This window comes from Myxocyprinus asiaticus, chromosome 43 (assembly GCF_019703515.2).
Source record: "Myxocyprinus asiaticus isolate MX2 ecotype Aquarium Trade chromosome 43, UBuf_Myxa_2, whole genome shotgun sequence".
In the NCBI taxonomy this organism is placed as follows: Eukaryota; Metazoa; Chordata; class Actinopteri; order Cypriniformes; family Catostomidae; genus Myxocyprinus; species Myxocyprinus asiaticus.
The window spans coordinates 8,508,994-8,528,916 of NC_059386.1; the positions used below are offsets into that span (position 1 = coordinate 8,508,994).

At 38.4% G+C, this 19,923-nt stretch overlaps 1 protein-coding gene across 2 annotated transcripts in view; it reads left to right on the forward strand.

Moving 5' to 3' along the window:
* Positions 1-8,373: 8,373 nt before the first annotated feature.
* Positions 8,374-19,923, forward strand: part of LOC127433612 (phosphatidylinositol 4-phosphate 5-kinase type-1 beta-like) — a 42,163-nt gene continuing 30,613 nt past the window's right edge. Inside the window, exons 1-2 of one of the 2 annotated variants that reach the window (XM_051685652.1) lie at positions 8,374-8,497; positions 19,417-19,487. In XM_051685652.1, coding sequence (XP_051541612.1) covers positions 19,464-19,487 — 24 coding nt within the window. In that variant the 5' untranslated portion in view covers positions 8,374-8,497; positions 19,417-19,463. Of the gene's footprint in view, positions 8,498-16,967; positions 17,047-19,416; positions 19,488-19,923 lie in introns of those variants that run through there. The other variant, XM_051685653.1, reaches the window with a different exon arrangement.

The window sequence follows — 19,923 nt, forward strand, 5'->3', positions numbered from 1 at the left end:
CTGATTTGCACGTTGTGCAGACATACAGATATGGTCTTGGACTGACTGACGCAATATAGACATGATTTACACGTCTGGCAGACGTCTCATGTTTGCTGGGTTGGTATCCTGAAAGACTATCCACAGGTATGTAGAGGCAGCAGACTTATTTAATGGCAGCCTGAACTCACCATGCCTAGATGAACTGTATGGCGTATATGTAGTTTTTGCAATCGATCTAGCGATGCCACTCAGCTAGCCGATCCATGCCCGGTAAACCTCTGCTGTTGGTCCGCCACTACTTATTCATCATAGAGCTGCATAAGAGCAGCCCTAGATTATTTCATAGCTGTCCTTCATATATGAAGGACTTCCCCACTATCTGCCACCTGTGCACACGATTGGTAACAACCAGATCTGCCCCAACATAGTAACCACAGAACAATTCATAACTGTTTTCAATTCAAATCAATGTTAGCTTTTCACAATTTCTGTAAATTGAATGTAATTTTACAGTGTTGGGCATTAACATATAACTGCAGCATATAACTTTCAAATGTGTGGCAAAGGACACTTTAAAAAGAAAAATCAGATGAAAACTTGCAACTGTCTTTGTCACACGTTTACTGTATTCTCTGCAGGTGCAGTGATTTTCTGTCTTTTGTGTGAGTAAAGCTTTCAGAAAGACATGCTTCATTTGTGCTGGTTTACTTAAGGGCTGTCTCACCCATCGCCTCAGGGCTTTTAAAGACACTTTAGCCCTATAACACAGATCTTATATTACACAAGCTATTCCATATGACTTCACAGTCAGGCTGAGGGAAAATGGGGCCGGGTCAGGCTGTGTTAAACTGTATTATCTCAGTCTCGAGTTCACACTCACTGAACATACATAAATAGATGACATATTGTCCAGTCATTAACTGGCATGAGCAAATGTGACTGTGAGTGCCAGAAATGAAACTCATACAGCCATCTAGTGTTCAATTCTGGAATTACTTCAGCACTGGCAAGACAAATAGACATGTTTGAAATTGAAAACTAGCTTACTCAATACAGAGCAGTATATACTGAATTCTGAATGCTGCCTACTGTTTGTTTGTTTTTATTTTTTATTTTTTTTAAATAGTATTTGAAACAATATTATGACATGATAAATGTTAAATAGTAGTATGCTATATTGCTATTTCGTAACCACATTATGTTGCATATTAAATTCAGCAAGTGGTGTCCAGTTATTATGTAGCAAATACTGTAAATATGGCTCTGGATGAATCGTGAATCAGTGAACGAGCACGGGACAGTCTCTGTTGTGCTGTTATTAATTAGGTCAGCCATAAAGCCACCTTCCCCTGTTAATATGTAAACATGTCAAAGGTTACTTCACTGGCTTATTATGTATTGTTGTGTATTCCTTTATGACAAGTGACTAAGAAAAATTGGCAGACAATGTGAGTGCTTATAAAAATTGTCAAGTAATATAAACAAACGGACTCTGACTTCACAGTAGTCCAATCAGGAAAGGCTCATTGTGAAAAAACAGAAGATTAAATAATTTACCTTGAGGAACATGAAACCAAACACTGTTTAGCCCAAGACGGATCACTTGTAATGAATGGGAGAAACTGGAACGCCCAATATGGTGGACATAGAAAAGAAAGTCCTGCCTTACAGGTAAAAGAGCCAAACACTCGAAAATGCACATGCACATTAGCTGGACCAGCCGGAAGAATTCTGTTTTTTTAGCGTGATCTGAGCTTAAGAAGCCCACTTTATGATACCATTGTTGTCTGATTTTGAAATTGCCTGCTGATTTGAAATATGTTCTCTGATCATAATCTTGACCAACCATTTGGATATTTCAGTCTTTTCCCATTCAAGCTGTACTTTTATGTCACTTGTATCCATAGAAAATAGCTGCATGGGTGAGTTCCAAAGATGGCCGACGAGTGGACTGAAATAGTCGCACTTTGTGGCAGGTGCTATTCAAACCTAGCACAAATAGTCACTCCGATAAGCGATAAAGGCATTTTGAATTTTATCCACAAGCTTAAAAACAGATACTTAATGACACTTGATGTCACTCCAAATCCATATGACTCATTGCATCTTTTTTTTCTTACAAATGGGTTTGTTTCTACATGAGTGAACATGGGTGAACTGACCCTATAATTGTTATAAATGGTTCTATTTTGAAAAGTCAAGTTCAGTGTTTTCCCACTTAAAGGGATAGTTCACCCAAAAGGACAATTCTTTCATTATGAACTATCCCTTTAAGACAGCTGTGTTTTGTGTTGTGGGAGAACTGAACAGAGAGCTGAGATATATCTGGTTATCACAGGTGTCAAACCAGAGATACACTCACATCTACATACACATACCACTTTCAAAACAATTAGTAAATAATAGAACATAATATGTGTTGATATAATTTGATGTTTGATTATTTTGATGATTATTTTTCATATAGCCTATCAAAGAGATGATGCAACAAATATAGAACAGAATTCATTATTTCCACTCTGAAATTTTATGAGACTCAACTGGCTGTCAAACACATATTAAGCTACACATAACACATAATCTACACATAGTTACACATAAGTATTTTCTCAGGCATTTCTTGAGTCTAAACAGATGCACAATTTACATAATTTCAGTAGTTCACCCAAATGACTATAGCCACATCATACTGTTCATGTGTTACACTTGATATAGTTTACTTCTATATTGCTTCATCATCAAACAGCAATGTCAAATGTTGATCAAGTCAATCGCTGATACATCAGTGCCACCCTTGAGTAAGAAATAACATGTATAATATGTTTGTGTACATGGATATGGAATACTGATAATTTACCAATGTCATAGAAAATAAAACTGATATAGTAGTTATTTTAATGAATATAGCACGTATCCATACATCCATCTTCTAAAGCTGCTTGTCATATGTAGGGTCGCAGGTAGTGCTGGAGCCTATAGCACTTATTTGTCTTGTAATAAACGTAAAAGTTATATATATATATATATATATCCTGTGATAGTAAACTTATATAGATATGAAATATTCATGAAAATATGATTTATGAAAGAGCAAAAAATGTGACACTGTTACATATCTTGGGTCTTTAATAACCCTATACACCTTTGGTAAGTAGGCAGTTATAAGAAATATGCAATTTTTTGTATTTTATTTTATTTATTTTTTTACACTATTCAGAAGAGAAAGTTTAAGGAATACTATGAAGAGAGGGGTGGACATAACTCCCAAAAAAATGGATGAGGTGCAGGGGTAGAATGGGGTCCCGGGTCACTAAAGACCTGATGTATGCATTAAAGGGTTAAAAATGTGTAGTGAAATGTAGCTCCACAAAATAGTGAAAACCTGAAGCTAATGTAATTATTTCAATCCGATATGACACTTAAGAATTACTTTAATTAGTGTAACCTAATGTAGTCAGGTTGATTCAGTAATATTCAATAATATTTTACTTGAATAAAACTTCTTATTTTATTTTATTTTTTTAAAGCCAGCTATTTTATTGTTACCATATAAAGTACATTTTTAGGTTACATGAAAAAACAACATGAATATTGGGTAACATGAATATTGTTATATAAAGCGAAGCCATAGCTTTTTTTTTTTTTTACTAATTTTAACTTAATAACAACTCAAGGGAGACACGTGACGCCATGCGAAGGGCAGACGTGTGAGAGACAGCTCTGCACACTTTGCTAATTTTTTTAATTATTTTCATGATATAATCTGGTGAAATTTGATACACCCAGTTACACATTTACTGTTTGAGGTAAACATGGAAAAGAAGTCAAAATCCTCGGGCTCTGGAGACATTAAAAGACACTTACGGGTTCAAGATGAAAGCCCAGACAGGCCTGTGGACCGGGGACTCGATTTGGATGGCGCGGCGGGAGAAGGAATCCAGCGTCAACTGTCCAACATGTCGGTGATGTTGACGAAGGTACCTGCGGACTTGGAGGATCTCGCTTGTAATACGTCGATCGATTACGCCAATGGAAAAAAAAAACATTTTTTCAACAGATGTTGAAAAACGAATTGATTATTTGGAGGCATCAGAGAGGGAATTAGCCACTAATCCGCCCGCGACCAAAGTTGATTTGGAACGTGTTCTTGAAAAGCTTGAAGATCTGGAGAATAGAAGCTGCAGGAATAACATTCGAATTGTTGGAATACCTGAGCATGAGGAGGGAAGAGATATGGTGAAATTCCTAGACAAGCTTTTCCCAAGTCTACTCGATATAACAGGCCACAAATTATGTCGAGCATGTTTTGTTAAATAACATTACTTCGGGACAGTTATGGATGAATCTGTCAGTTCCTTGTGCTTATGCCTCCTGTTGGCTGGAGTACGATTTGTGGAGTATTTTCATGGGACATTGGAATGATTATGTCATCTGCTGCACTCATCAGCTGGCTCACTGAAGACTCGTTTGTCTGACCGAGGAAACTGAACGGCTTTATATCGGCTGGAATTTGTTTTGTGAAGGAACACACCTTTCAGACCGTTCTGTGAATGAGTCTACACGTTCTTTGTGTTTATTCTGCCTATTGGCTGGGGTTTGTTTGACAAAATATTTGATGTTATGTAATTTTGCCTTAGAGATTTGTGAGGCAAAATTGAGCAATCCGATGGCAAAGTTGTTGCGGGGGCTCTCGTAGGCGTACATGGACTCTTTGAGTTTAAAGGGATTGACGGCGGTTGGCACTTTCGTGCGGGGGGTTAATGCACACGTTTTTCTTTTTTCTGTTTGTTTTGTTCGGGGGAAGTTCGGGGTTTGATTGTTTCACTAATGGGGAATGTGGTCTGTATAATTTTGTTTTTGACACACAATTTATTTTTTCTACAATATCAAAATGCCAAATGTTATATGAGTGTACTATCTCTCTTCACATGGAATGTGAATGGGTTGGGGCACCCCATAAAAAGAAGGATGGTTATTTCTTTTCTTAAACGTAAGAAATATGATATAGTGTTTCTTCAAGAAACGCATCTTTTTCTCCGCAGGAAGCTGAAAAATTTGGGAAGATATGGGGTGGACATGTTTTCTTTAGTGTTGGCTCAAGTAAGAGCAGGGGAGTCATTATATTGGTAAATAAACATTTACAGTTCAAATGTCTCAGATAGTTTAATGATAAATTAGACATTATTGTTTTAGCTGAAATTCAAGGGCAAAGGTTGATTTTGGCTAATATTTACACACCTAACGCTGATGATCAGGGCTTTTTTATAAATCTTGATGGGATGTTGCAAGCCACTGGCACCCCTCATGATATAATTTTGGGAGGAGACTTTAATCTTTTGATGGACTCAGTCCTTGATAATAGTGAAACAAAAGTGTGTAAGCCCCCTAGAGCAACAGTGACGCTTCACAGGATGCGTAAAAATCTTGGTCTTACAGATATTTGGAGACTTTTGAACCAATCTGGTAGAGACTATACATTTTTTTCATCAGTCCATAAGATTTGTTCTAGAATAGATTTTTTTTTTTTATATCCAAATCCCTCATTTCATCTGTTGTTGATTGCTCAATTGGAAACATTTTAGTCTCGGATCACGCCCTGGAGAGTTTAGCGGTGTTGCCACATATAGTTAAGATTATACTGAATCATTAAAGAATGGAAAGCTTCCTCCAACCATGACACAAGCCTGGATCAGTCTGATTCTTAAAAAGGACAAAGATCCAAGCGAGTGTAAAAGATACCATCCAATCTCCCTGATCCAACTAGATGTAAAAATTTTGTCAAAAATGTTGGCTAACCGATTAAGTAAAGTTATGACATCTTATATTCATATAGATCAGGTGGGGTTTATTCGGGTCTGTAGCTCTTCTGATAATATTAGGTGTTTCATCAATATCATTTGGTCAGTGGCGAATGATGGGTCTCCGGTCGCTGCCATCTCACTTGAAGCTGAAAAGGCATTTGATACGGTAGAATGGGATTATCTTTTTAAGATTTTGGAAATGTATGGGTTTGGGAGTACATTTATTGGTTGGATTAAGTTACTTTATAGACACCCTGTAGCAGCGGTACAAACAAATGGATTAATTTCAGACTATTTTACTCTGGATAGGGGCACTCGGCAGGGTTGCCCTCTTTCCCCATTATTGTTCTGTCTTGCCCTGGAACCATTAGCAGCCACGATAAGAAGGGAAGATGATTTTCCAGGGGTGGTTGCGGGAGGTGTGACGCATAAGCTTCTACTTTACGCAGATTATATTTTATTATTTGTCTCTGAACCTATTAGATCTATGCCTTGCCTCCACAGAATTATTAATTCCTTTTCCAAGTTCTCAGGATACAAAGTCAATTGGTCTAAATCCGAAGCTTTGACTCTGACAGCGTACTGTCCAGTAACGGCTTTCCAGCCGGGCGCCTTCCAGTGGCCCAAACAGGGCATTAAGTATTTGGGGATTTTATTCCCAGCAAATATGTCTGATTTAGTTAGTGTTAATTTTGACCCTTTAATAAAAAGGTTCTCGTGCGATGTGGGCAGGTGGGCTTCATTACATTTATCGATGATTGGGAAGGTTAATTTATTAAAATGAATTGTATTCCAAAATTTAACTACCTGCTACAGTCTCTCCCTGTAGATGTCCCCCTCTCTTATTTCAAGCAATTTGATAGCATAGCAAAGTCCTTCATTTGGAATGGTAAACGTCCCAGATTGCATTTTAATAAGTTACATAGGCCGATAGACAAAGGTGGGCTAGGCCTACCCAAGATTTTGTTTTATTACTATGCGTTCAGTCTCAGACATTTGGCTCATTGGTCACTTCCACCTGAGAGAGCCCCTCCCTGGTTTGTTATTGAACAGGTAGTTCTTGCCCCTATTTTGCCATTACAAAGCATCTCTATCAAACTAATTGGAAAAGTTAAGTTACACCCCGTTATTTCGCATTTACACTCGGTATGGACTAAAGTGTCCAGATTGTTTAAATTGGACACTTATTTAAATGTTGCCTCGAGCATATGGCAGAACCCAAGATTGTGTACTGGCAAGTCCCCTTTCTGCTGGTCGGAGTGGATTGAGAGGGGGGTTGCTACACTCGGTGATCTATATGAAAGTGGAGTGTTGAGATCGTTTGAAAACTTGGTCCAACTTTTTGGGATCCCCAGACCTCAGTTTTATAGGTATTTACAACTGCGCCTCCTGCTTTGTACTATTTTTGGGAGTAGCACACACCCCCCTAAGGAGGCAGATGCTTTGGGAGAGGTGATTGCGGCTTTTGGAAAAGGTCATGAGGCAACAGTGTATTACTCCCTGTTAAATCAGAGTCTGGGGGACGGAGCCTTAACCTCTCTCAAGAGAGTCTGGGAGAAAGATTTCAACTTGGCATTGGAGGAAGGAGTGTGGGCTAAGATTCTTAAAAACATTAAGTCTGCATCTAGAGATGCAAGGGTGCATCTTATACAATTCAAAATTTTGCATAGATTTGATTGGACCCCCTCTAGACTGTATTGGCTTGGTCTTAAAGACACACCCACCTGCTGGAGATGCCAGTCGGAGGATGGAGACATGGCCCATGTTTTTTGGTGGTGTGTCGAGATCCAGAAATTCTGGTCGAAGGTTCAGAATTTTGTGTGCGACGTGGTTGGCACTCGGGTTTCATTTTGCCCCAGACTTTGTGTTCTGGGTGATGGAGCGGTCATCGATGTGGGGGATGACTTATAGACAACTGGGTTCTGACCTGTGTGATGATCGGCAGGCAGGTTATTTTTAGGGGTTGGAGGTCAGCTGGTGCGCCCCCATATCCGGTGTGGTGCACGGAGGTGGGGAGGGTGGCAGCTTATGAGGAGGTGTCATCGGGAAGACAGGGTGGCTTGGATATGTTTATACGGAAATGGGGCAGGTATTTGGAGTTTTTGGAGGGCTCTCAGGTGGGGTGTGGAGATATATATATATATATATATATGTATGTATATATGTAGGGGTTGGAGGGGGGGGGTTGTGGGGTTTAAATGTTGATTTTATATATATGTTTTGCATTTCATTGTTATTGTATGATTTAATTAAAAAATGTTAATTACAAAAATAATAATAACAATTCTTCATAATAATAAATCTTACATTTTAACTGTATTTATTAGGCTATTTATTTTTCCACATTGCCAGCAATAGCTTCGGCATGCTGTATTGTTGTGTATTGTGCACTTGATAAACGATTTGATTGTATTATTTCTATCCATTCTAAATCCCTGACAGTGGAATTAATATAATATATTTCAAAGCTGTGATACAGCTGACTATCATTTAATTGATGTAAAAGATGAGAGCGGGTGGCAACCCCCTGAAGTCCACGCTTCTTGTAGTGTGCGCATGTCATGCGTTCGAGCGCGTGCGTGTGGGCGGAGAGAGTTTTGACAGTCAAACTGCAGCTCGAGCACAGCACGCTATCAAATGTCACTGAGGCAGAAACTATATGACTTCTTGAAGTGTATATCACTTAAACACACTTTTGAGGAAAAACACTGACGGTAAGTTCTATATATCTCTTTAAATGTTTCTTCATGCTTTGTGTAAATGTTATTTTATTAAAATTTAATGTGGGTTCACAGTAGCAGTTTAATGATCATAGGAAATAAAAAAAATAAAAAACACCCTGTTCATTGCATAACGTTTAACAGTTTAAATTAACACATCATTAAATCAACTTATTTGTTATTTTATAGGCACATGGTTTTGAAATGGAAAAATGCGAGTGCAGTTTCATACTCTTTATTTATATATTCTATTAATATTCGCAGTATCGCTGTTTTAAACCTAATGACTAAATTGTGCTGCACTTTGTTCAGGGGAAAGTCGTTTTTTTCTCTCTCTCCCCTTTCCTCCTCAATTTGGAATTCCCAATGCGCTGTAAGTCCTCGTGGTGGCGTAGTGACTCGCCTCAATCCGGGTGGCGGAGGACGAATCTCAGTTGCCTCTGTCTGAGACCCTCAGTCTGCACATTTTATCACATTGCTTGCTGAGCGCGTTACTTAGGAGACCTAGCGCGTGTGGAGGCTTCACGCTATTCTGCGGCATCCACGCACAAATTATCACGTGCCCCATTGAGAGCCAGAACCCCGAATCGCGACCACGAAGAGGTTACCCCATGTGACTCTACCCTCCCTAGCAACCAGGTCAATTTGGTTGTTTAGGAGACCTGGCTGGAGTCACTCAGCACACCCTGGATTCGAACTCGTGACTTCAGGGGTGGTAGTCAGCATCAATACTCGCTGAGCTACCCAGGCCCCCGAAAGTAGTTTTAAAGTAGAGGAACATTTACTTCATCAAAACGCTCTTGAACACGTTGGTGCTTAGGAGCCTCAGATAATTTGCATGTTATGCATCTAAAATAATAAATTGACACGAATATTGCATCGCAGAATGACTTCGGGCATTACATGGTTGTTGTTGTTTGTTTGTTTTTCAGTGTCCAGAGAACAGAGTGGCAGATGTCTGATATATGCCTATAATAGGCTGTAATTTAATATAATATCATACCATATCATAACATATAATATAATAACAAATTAGAGGTACACAAAATGGCAGAAAATAATATTAATTTTACACAATACTTACTACTCAGAACACTACTCAGAAATATTTGAAAACAGAAATAGTGTATTTTCCATTGTGAAAGGCTTTTGGTAGATTATGGTACTGAAACAAGGGAAAGTAACACTTCTGATAATCATCAAACAGGCACTGTTATCAGCCAATACCTACTATATAGTCTCGAAAGGCCCAAATATCAGCTAATTAATTGGGCTGCAAGATAGTAGTCTATCAATAGTTCAAAACACAAGGGTTGATCTATGGACTTTTGTTATTGTGCCCTGTACCAAGGCACTTAGTTTACTCCAGAGGGTTTGTATAGTTACTTTTAAGCCCCGTAAGTAGTAGATTTTAAAAGCAGTACCATTTACTATTCATGTAGTGAAGCAAAAAAGGTGATTAAAAATAGTGAAAAACTTTAAAGAAACAGTGACAAGTTACAGGCTCTGCATTAAAATGTTATGCGTCAACTTCTCACCATTGCTAAACACAAAGAAAACAATGTAAATATAGTAGTCACCTGGTGACATATTTGTAAAGTTGTAAAGTATATACTGTATGGACAGTTCAGTAAAGAGTTACTTGATCACATTAAGCAAATTTACTGTGTGGTTTGATTATTGTGCTTCAAGTTTTGCATATTAAAATAAATAACATCACAGAGGCCATGGCAACCCTCTAAATGGCCAGCCTTTAGTTGTGTTTTTGCTTTCATTTATTGCTGTGTCCTGTTAACACTTTTGCTTACATTACTATTGTCTGCATTTGTTACTGTACTTCATTTAATTTTAAGCCATGCCCTATTATATAGGTTCCCCATGTGTACAGAGGTGAATTGAGTGGGGTCATGTGATCAGTTTTTATGTCATGTGTCATCTGCACTGGCCGTCACTCCACGCCAAATGCAAACAATCCCTGCGCTTGAATTCTCGCCTCTCTTGCTGATAAAGATCTATTGTTTTAGGCCTGGCTGGGTGTGAGATGTGTAATGGTGATGTGACAGCTTTAAAAATGAGGTTATTGTGTATTTTGTTGGATTTAAGGAAATGCCCGCCCTGCTAATGCTGCCATCTTGTGATTTGGCTTGCAAATATCCTCATCTTTGGCAAAACCTTTGATCTCTGTATGAAAAACAGGATTATCACCTCGAGTCCCACATACCAGAAAGAACATCCAGTTTTTATTTGAGTCATTTTTCATCAACAGCCCTATCAATGCACTGCAAATGTAAAAATATGCATATGTTACGTTAAAGAGTGAATTCTACCTGATCTTGCTCTTAAAAATTACTTTTGTTGGTGTGATCTAGGTTGATTCAGTCACAGTAAATAATATTTTTTACTTTAATGAAGCCACTTAATTTAAAATTGTTTACAGTGTGGACATAGTGTGACCAATATTGTTTTTTAATGACCGATACGATATTGATTATTTTTGCTTTTAAGTGTCCGGTAACCGATATGCATCACCGATTTTTAATTCTTGTTTTATTTCTGCTTTAAGGCACAATAAAACTTAATCATTCATCACTTACCTCTGAAGGTGACTAGTTTAGTAGCAATATATACCAGTGAGCCAAAACATTATGACCACCTGCGTAATATGCTGTTGGTCCTCTGAGCGCTGTCAAAACAGCGCCGACCCACTGAGGCATGGACTCTACAAGACCCCTGAACATGTCCTGTGGTATCTGGCACCAAGACATTAGCAGCAGATCCTTCAAGTCCTATAAGTTGCGAGGTGGAGCCGCCGTGGATCGGACTTGTTGGTTCAGCACATCCAACAGATGCTCAATTAGATTGAGATCTGGGGAATTTGGAGGACAGGGCAACAACTTGAACTCCTCATCATGTTCCTCAAACCATTCCCGAACAATATGTGCAGTGTGGTAGGGCGCATTATCCTGCTGAAAGAGCCCACTGCCATCAGGGAATACCATTGCTATTAAGGGGTGTACCTGGTCTGTAATTATGTTTAGGTAGGTGGCACGTTGCCCAGAGTATCACACTTCCTCCACCGGCCTGTCGTCTTCCCACAGTACATCCTGGTGCCATCGCTTCCCCAGGTAAACATCGCACATGTACACGGCAGTCAATGTGATAGAAAAGAAAACGGGACCCATCAGACCAGGCGACCTTCTTCCACTGCTTCAAGGTCCAGTTCCGACACTCGTGTGCCCATTGTAGGCACTGGTGGACAGGGGTCATCATGGGCACTGTGTGTTGTGACACATTCCTCCCATAAACTTCATTTAAAATTTCAGAAATATATGAGTAAATTCAGAGTAATTCACACATAAAATATACCTTCCCAAAAATTTCCCGCCGTATTGACAAATGCTTCATACGCCCCAGATTTGTTTGTAAAGCGTGTGTATGTTAGTGAATTCCAAACATTCGTAAATAGGGGGTGTATGCTTGTTCATTAACAATTATCATAATCAATGCCCATGAAAACGCCATATAAGTAAAGCAATAGACTCGCTAGTAACCCGTTTGGAAGTCCTCTACACGATTTACAGGTGGTCGGGAGCAGGTGTAACTACCAACTAACATTCTAAAAATACGAGAACTTTAATGGATCCAAAAATTTACATCGCAGTGACTTTCCAAATGATTAACACAAAAATGTATTCTGCTCGTGTTTCGTGAATGAGGCCTGTTGTGTGTAATTTGTTATAAAGAAATATGCCATGATATAGAAAACGACCCTGAAAATGTATTGCCCTTCAATATAAAAGTTAATTTCTGACATTGGTCTAGACATACATGTTTGTAAATTTAGAAAGGCATTGAAAATTACAATATTAACGTATTGATAGCATCTAAAATTTAGAGATCTTTTGAGGATCAAAGCCTATTAAATAAAAATATACAGTATATAAAATAAATATGTTGTAATTTTATGAACATTAAACGATTCAAAAGCATGTCTCAAGTTGTTCATACATGTACAGTAAAACAGTTTACATTTTAGAAGATGGAAATATATTGGTATTTTACATTTTCAGTGTCTATCAAAACGTAAAAACATGTATGTGTGTGAGAACAAGACTTTACATACAAATCATTACTAATTAAGTTAACCCTTTTAACTCTGAGGGTGTTTCTTTTATTATTATTATTATTATTTTTTTTTATTGAGTCATCTATTAAACAAAGAAAAGCAAAACATAAACAAACAGAATCAATACTTAACCCCCACTCTTGATAGAAGTTAAAACTCCGTCCCCCAGACTCTGAATTAGCAGGAAGTAATACACTGACGCCTCATGACCTTTTCCAAAAGCAGTAAGTTTGGCTGTCAGAGCCAAAACTTCGGACCAATTTACTCTGTATCCTGAGAATTTAGAAAAGGAATGAATAATTCTGTGGAGGCAAGGCATAGATCTAGTAGGGTTGGAGACGAATAATAAAATATCATCAGCATAAAGCAAACGTTTATGTGCCATACCTCCAGCCACCACCCCTGGAAAACCACATTCCCTTCTTATCGTGGCTGCTAATGGTTCCAGGGCAAGACAGAACAATATTGGGGAAAGAGGGCAACCCTGCCGGGTGACCCTATCCATAATCTAAAATTAATCCATTTGTTTGTACCGCCGCTACCAGGTGTCTATAAAGTAACTTAATCCATCCAATAGAAGTATTTCTGAACCCGTTTATTTCCAAAATCTTAAAAAGATAATCCCATTTTACCATATCAAATGCCTTTTCGGTGTCAAGTGAGATGGCAGCGACCGGAGTCTGATCATTCGCCACTGACCACATGATATTGATGAAACGCCTAATGCTATCATACTAAACCCCACCTGATCTATATGTATAAGAGATGTCATAACTTTACTTAATTGGTTAGCCAGAATTTTTGACAATATTTTTATAAAAGCGACCTTCTGTTGATGTAAGAGTTTTTTGCATTCCTTGAATCGATCACGTTTCTCTCTTGTCGAATTCGCAAAGTCTGGGAATAAGAAAATGCTGTGGTTCTTCCAAGAAAGCCTTCCTTTACTCCTTGCCTCGCGTAACACAAGATGTTTATCGGATGATCTCAGAAATTTGGCCAGAATTGATAGGGGCCTGTCTCCCTCCGCGGATCTCCGATCCGGAACTATTTGAGCTCACTCGATTTCCAGCTTATGGCCTGTTATGTCGAGCAGACTCGGGAAGAGCTCGTCTAGGAATTTCACCATATCTCGGCCTTCTTCATCCTCAGGAATTCCAACAATTTGGATGTTGTTTTGCTGGTTACGATTCTCAAGGTCTTCCAACTTTTTCCAAATGCCTTGGTTGCTAGCAGGTTAGCAGCTAATTCCCTCTCCGATGACTCCAGATAATCGATCCGTTTCTCAACATCCGCCACTCTTGTAACCATCTCAGTGAATTTCATTTCCATGGCAGTGATCGATCGACGTATTACAGCAAGATCCTCCAAGTCAGCAACGACCTTCGTCAGCATTGCCGACATGTTCAACAGTTGATGCTGAATCTCTTTTCACCTCACTGGCCAAATCGAGTCCCGGGCTTTCGGCCTGCTGCTCAGGGGCTTCAGCTTGTCTTTTAATGTCTCCAGAGCCTGAGGATTTTGAATTCTTTGACATATTGTCTTCATAGAACAGTTATGGAACAGGGTGTATCGAATCTCACCAGTGTATGACACAAAAAGTATTAAAACTAGCAAAGTGCGCAGAACTCGCCATTCACGTTTCCGAACCTTGCATGGCGCCATGCGACATCTGAGGGTGTTTTTAAAGATATCCTGTTTCAGTAGCATACCCAAAATTAAAGGCTTATCACTCAACAACAAAAATAAGGAGGGTCAAGTGTTTGGTATCATTTTAAATAAAACTTTGATATAGATTATGATAAATTCTGAGAATCTCAGCTGGAAAATAAACTGCTGGAAAAAAAAAACTTGAACAAATGAACTTTTTTCTTATTTTTCTAATTTGACATTATATACCTCAGGGTGTATATAAGGTGACTCCGAAAAACTGCTTTTGTTTCCAATCATGTCACCTTTAACTTAGTAAAATGTTGTGTTGATACAACAAAACAATCAAAAGTTATAGCATTACAGAAATCATTTATCCAAGTGAAGTGAGTTTCATTCTGTGCCATTTGAGTCATCATTGAGTCTGTGTCATGCCATCTCCTGGTGGACGAATATAATTACAGTGGTTGATCACATAACTCTCTGACCAAATATGGAGGACTATCACCACTGGTTGGAGCAATCTGAACCCAATCCGATTGGTTTAGCGTTCCATGTTGCTACAGCATTTCCGATGAAGTCATCTGATCCAGGAAAGCTAACGTGTTTGTTGCCAAATAGCAAGATGCCAGATAGTCAGATGCTGTGTTCACATGGTACTTCATGCGGGTTATCTAATGATCTATGCATCCGATTACTTTGTGTGTGGGCTTGTTTTAAAGATAATTGCCTCCCCTAAGTGGTATGTGATATTTTATGTTCTGTTTATTTTTCTTGAAGTTATAAGCGAAAACGCAGCAAATGAGTAACACCTATTCACATGATACAGTACATGTATGTCAAAGACATATACTTAGCTATTACTTGCTATATTTTTGTCTGTGAGTAAAGCAAATAGTTTCTGATTGTGTTCTACCCTTTAAGAGCTTTCCAACAACATATGACACATGGCTTTTTGATAAATTTGATGTTGTTAGCGATTGTAATAATCTGCGCAGTGCAATTTTTTTTAATAAATTATCAAAACGGAACAATTCTGATTTGTCTGCAAATTTCAAAGCACTTGTTCAGTTTTGGTCATAATGCCTGCATGCATAGTAAAGTAGATCTTCTAAGCTTTCAAACAATACCTATTATGTGTTGGTCAAGACTATAGTTTTTAATATTGTGGATTAAGATAATTTCGTTGGCCCATCCAATTTCCAGTGAGAAATTTTCAGAGACTTTCAGGGTGTCAACACATAGCAAATAATGTATTGGCTTGAGTTCTAGTCATTCCATTCTAGATCAGTTATGCAATCATTGGGTCGTGGGAGATGGAATTGAGGGTTGGGAAAGCAAAACTGGGAAAGCCTTTGACCATGTTACTTTGACATGCTAGTACCTGCAATCATGTTATTACAGTAAACATTTTGGGAACAGTTAAATGGGTTATACAGTATCATGAATAATCACATTTTCCTTGATCTTTTCAGATAAAAGAGACTGATGCAAAATGAAAACATACTGTAAATTTTAGAAGTCAAAACCCTCTCCACAGTCTGAAAACTACTGTTTATTTCTAAAGGTCAGAGTACACTGGAAAACAGTCAAAACACTAAAATATGACTGGTTTTGGCACTTTACTAACATTATAAGTGGAGTCTAGAGAATATATATGCTTTAAATCTATGCCTATCATGCCTTTGTTACTTTTCTTCTGTATTGTTGCTAGGGTGTTGCTTGGTGGTTGTAAGGGTGTTCAGAATGGTTTCTAGGGAGTTGCTACAGGTGGTTTCTAGTTTTCTGGGTGATTGCTAGGGCGTTGCTAGAGTGTTTTGGATTGCTGCTAGGGTGTTCTGGGTGGTTGCTAGGGCATTGCTAGGTGGTTGCTAGGGTGTAGCCCATCTTCATGTCTCTGTGTTATTTTGGTTCCTAGATGTGGCTTTTCAGTGTAAGTCTATGGGAATTTGTTTTTTGTTTTTGTCTGTTTTATTATCTGCCAGGCAAAAATTGTAAGTGTAAATCCTTAGAAAAGTAGTTGCACACCTCTTATCAACAAGCCGTGCGATTTGAGGTTTCAGTCATGTCTATAGCACAAATGGTGCGGGATGTGTTCAACACCAAATATTTAGGGTAAGGGGTTTGTTCAAATCCATTATCCTAAGTATGAGCAATAGTAATAGTGATGCTTGCCTTAGCAGACACCACAAATTGTGTTGATATAGAACATTATATTATATTTTTATGGCTAAAGTACTTCTTATATGTCCAATATTTACTTTACAGCCTGATGTTTGATTGATTCATACAATTATCCAAGAAGAAAACAGTTTTAAGAGTGGATTTAAGTATTTTTTAATCCTGATTTCAGTCCCAAACCAAGCCAATTGTGCTTTAATTTGGTTATAAAACATTTCACTGTTTTTATAACGTTCAGAACTTTGCACCCTTTGTATCCAATCACCCACATTGCTGACACAGATCTTTACGCCCATATTAGCAAATCCGTGAAAACAATAGAGCCTTAAGTATTATCCTTCTTACCTTCATGGCTGTGCCTCAAGACTCAGGACTGTTATGTACTTTGCTGTGATTTTTTTGTTTGTTTTGTGGGCAGGGACATTGAGGAACAGGCTGTCTTAGGAAAGATTTCATGATTAATTGTTGCATATCCACCTTCTTTGGTATTAGAGGTTACTAAGGAGCCAGTTTGTACAGTACATGAAGAACTTTAAGGCATTTTCCCAAGCAGCTGGCATTTTGGTTTGTAACAGTTACTGCAGCTGAGGTATGTACCACCCATTTCTAATTTCAGTTAGCTGTATCATAGACTGCTAAATAAGGGGTCCTGAGTTTCACTAATGTCAACAAAGAAGCTTTAAACTTAAGTTAACATCAGAAATAGAGGGAGAAGGGGGCCTGGGTAGCTCAGCGAGTATTGACGCTGACTACCACCCCTGGAGTCGCGAGATCGAATCCAGCCAGGTCTCCTAAGCAACCAAATTGGCCCGGTTGCTAGGGACGGTAGAGTCACATGAGGTAACCTCCTCGTGGTCGCGATTAGTGGTTCTCGCTCTCAGTGTGGCGCGTGGTAAGTTGTGTGTGGATCGTGGAGAGTAGCATGAGTCTCCACATGCTGTGAGTCTCCGCGGTGTCATGCACGACGAGCCACGTGATAAGATGTGCGGATTGACGGTCTCAGAAGCGGAGGCAACTGAGACTTGTCCGCCGCCACCCGGATTGAGGTGAGTAACTGCGCCACCATGAGGAGCTACTTAGTAGTGGGAATTGTGCATTCCAAATTGGGAGAAAAGGGGATAAAAGAAAAAAGAAATAGAGGGAGAAAATTGTGAACTAGTGATAGAGTTGCAGACAGTACTCACTCACCTCTGTGTTGTTATTACCCTATATAACTTTCTTTTTCTTAACACAAAGGGAGAAATTGTGAATGTCATACAATGGCAGTTTATGGTGACCACCTCTTCAAGCTTCAAAAGAATGCAAATGTATAATTCAGAAGTCTAATAAATTATTAGGCATATGCCAACATGGGCAGACTGTGTAACATCTTCTCATCCTCGAAAACCATGAACATAATCATGCAAGGGACAAGAAAATATGATCCACACCACGATTGCAACAAGTTGACAACGTTTTTGTCGACCTCGATGTGTTTTTGTGCACTGAATCATTAGCTGATGAGCATGTCATTGGACTGGCGGATGCGGACCCTAAGTAACTCATTTCAGAAGCGCAGGTAATATATTTGTAAATACATATTATTATAAATATATTAAAATCATTAAAAAATATATATTATACATAAGCCTATATTAAAATATAAAATGTGATTTTTTTTTTCCTGGTATTTCCAATTAGGCTTAACTTATGAATGAAGAAAAAACAATGTCAGGGTAAATGGAAAATGTATGCAGAAAAAATGTTTATGTAGTTTTGGAGCAAAAACAACAACAATACAAAATAATACAATGGTAGTTTATGGTGGCCACCTCTTCAAGCTTCAAGCAAAAGTATTATTAAGAAGTCTAATAAATTATTCAATGAGACTCATGATTGTTATGAAAGTATACAATAAGGTTTGGTGAGAAACAAACCGAAATCTAATGTATTATTTAGTGAAAATGTTAATTGACCGTTGATCTCCTGTGCGCATTCATGATAGGGCACGAGAGCAACTGTTCACGCTGCGCCCTCGTGACATGGGGCGTTCATGCAAAGACTAATTTTGTTTATCTAAAAACAGGTCCACCACAGTTAAAGTGACAACAGAACACAACACAGCTGCACACAAAATAGAACATACTAAACATGTCTTAAGAGTTTTAATCAAAGAATTTATGCGTTTCTATGCCCAGGGAGCTGCGTGAACTGTTGCTCTCATGCCCTATCATAAATGCGCACAAGAGATCAATGATCAGTGACCAATTTCACTTAATAATACATTAGATTTCGGTTTGTTTCTCACCAAACCTTATTGTATGCGTTCATTACAATCATGAGTCTCAATGAATAATTTATTAGACTTCTGAATTATACTTCTGTGTTCTTTTGAAGCTTGAAGATGTGGTCACCATAAACTGCCATTGTATGACATCACTGAGCACAAATTATTTTCACAATTTCTCCCTTTGTGTTAAGAAAAAAGTAATGTAGGGTTATAACAACACAAGGGTGAGTGAACAATGACTGACTTTTCATTTTTGGGTGAACTAATCCTTTAATGTTCCCTTTTACTCTGAAAGAGAAATGAGATGTTGCACAGAAACACATTTGTTTAGTTGTCCTTTCATCAGTTTATTCAAGGGAAATTGGATGCGTACATTGGCCATTAGATTTGAATATCTTGCAGAGTCTGTTTTATAATGTTCAGTGGTGTGTGGGCATGTGTTCAGAAATTTCTAGAACAACTGAGCCACATTTCCTTACTCAGAACACTCAGAGCCCAACTTTACATGTTTTATGTGTGTATTAATAGTTGTTAGGAATCTCTGACACCTTTCTTCAGTGTCATAAACATATATCTTTGTTTACTTTCAGTATTTCCTTTGCCTGTGCACATGCATGACTGTTTCACTTTCATTATCAGTGAGTCACATTTCCAGGACACCTACTCATGTTCTATTTATTCTTCCTGTAGACGCCTGGGGTCAGTTTCAGCTCTATATGCAACGACTTTAACGTCTTATGAACATCAGAGCGGTTTACAAGGTAAGAAGAATGCTACAAAGGGTTTGAAGGGACATACAAGACTCTGACAATGATACATACAGTCAAACATATTGGTGAATCTTACAAAAACTTTCAAGAACATGTCTGGGTCATATTTCACAGCAAAATTAAATAAATAAATAAGATGTTACATTTTGCATAAAGAAAATAAAGCATATTTTAGGACTACTAAGATTTTTTCTGACAATTTAGATAATTTCCCCACAAAATCTTAGTAACGTAATGTAATATACAGTATATATACATGGTTGAGCCAAAACATTATGACCATCTGCCTAATATGCATGCCGCTAAAACAGCGCTGACCCACCAAGGCATGGACTCTACAAGACCCCTGAAGGTGTCCTTAGGTATCTGGCACCAAGATATTAGCAGCAGATCCTTCAAGTCCTGTAAGTTGCGAGGTGGAGTCGCC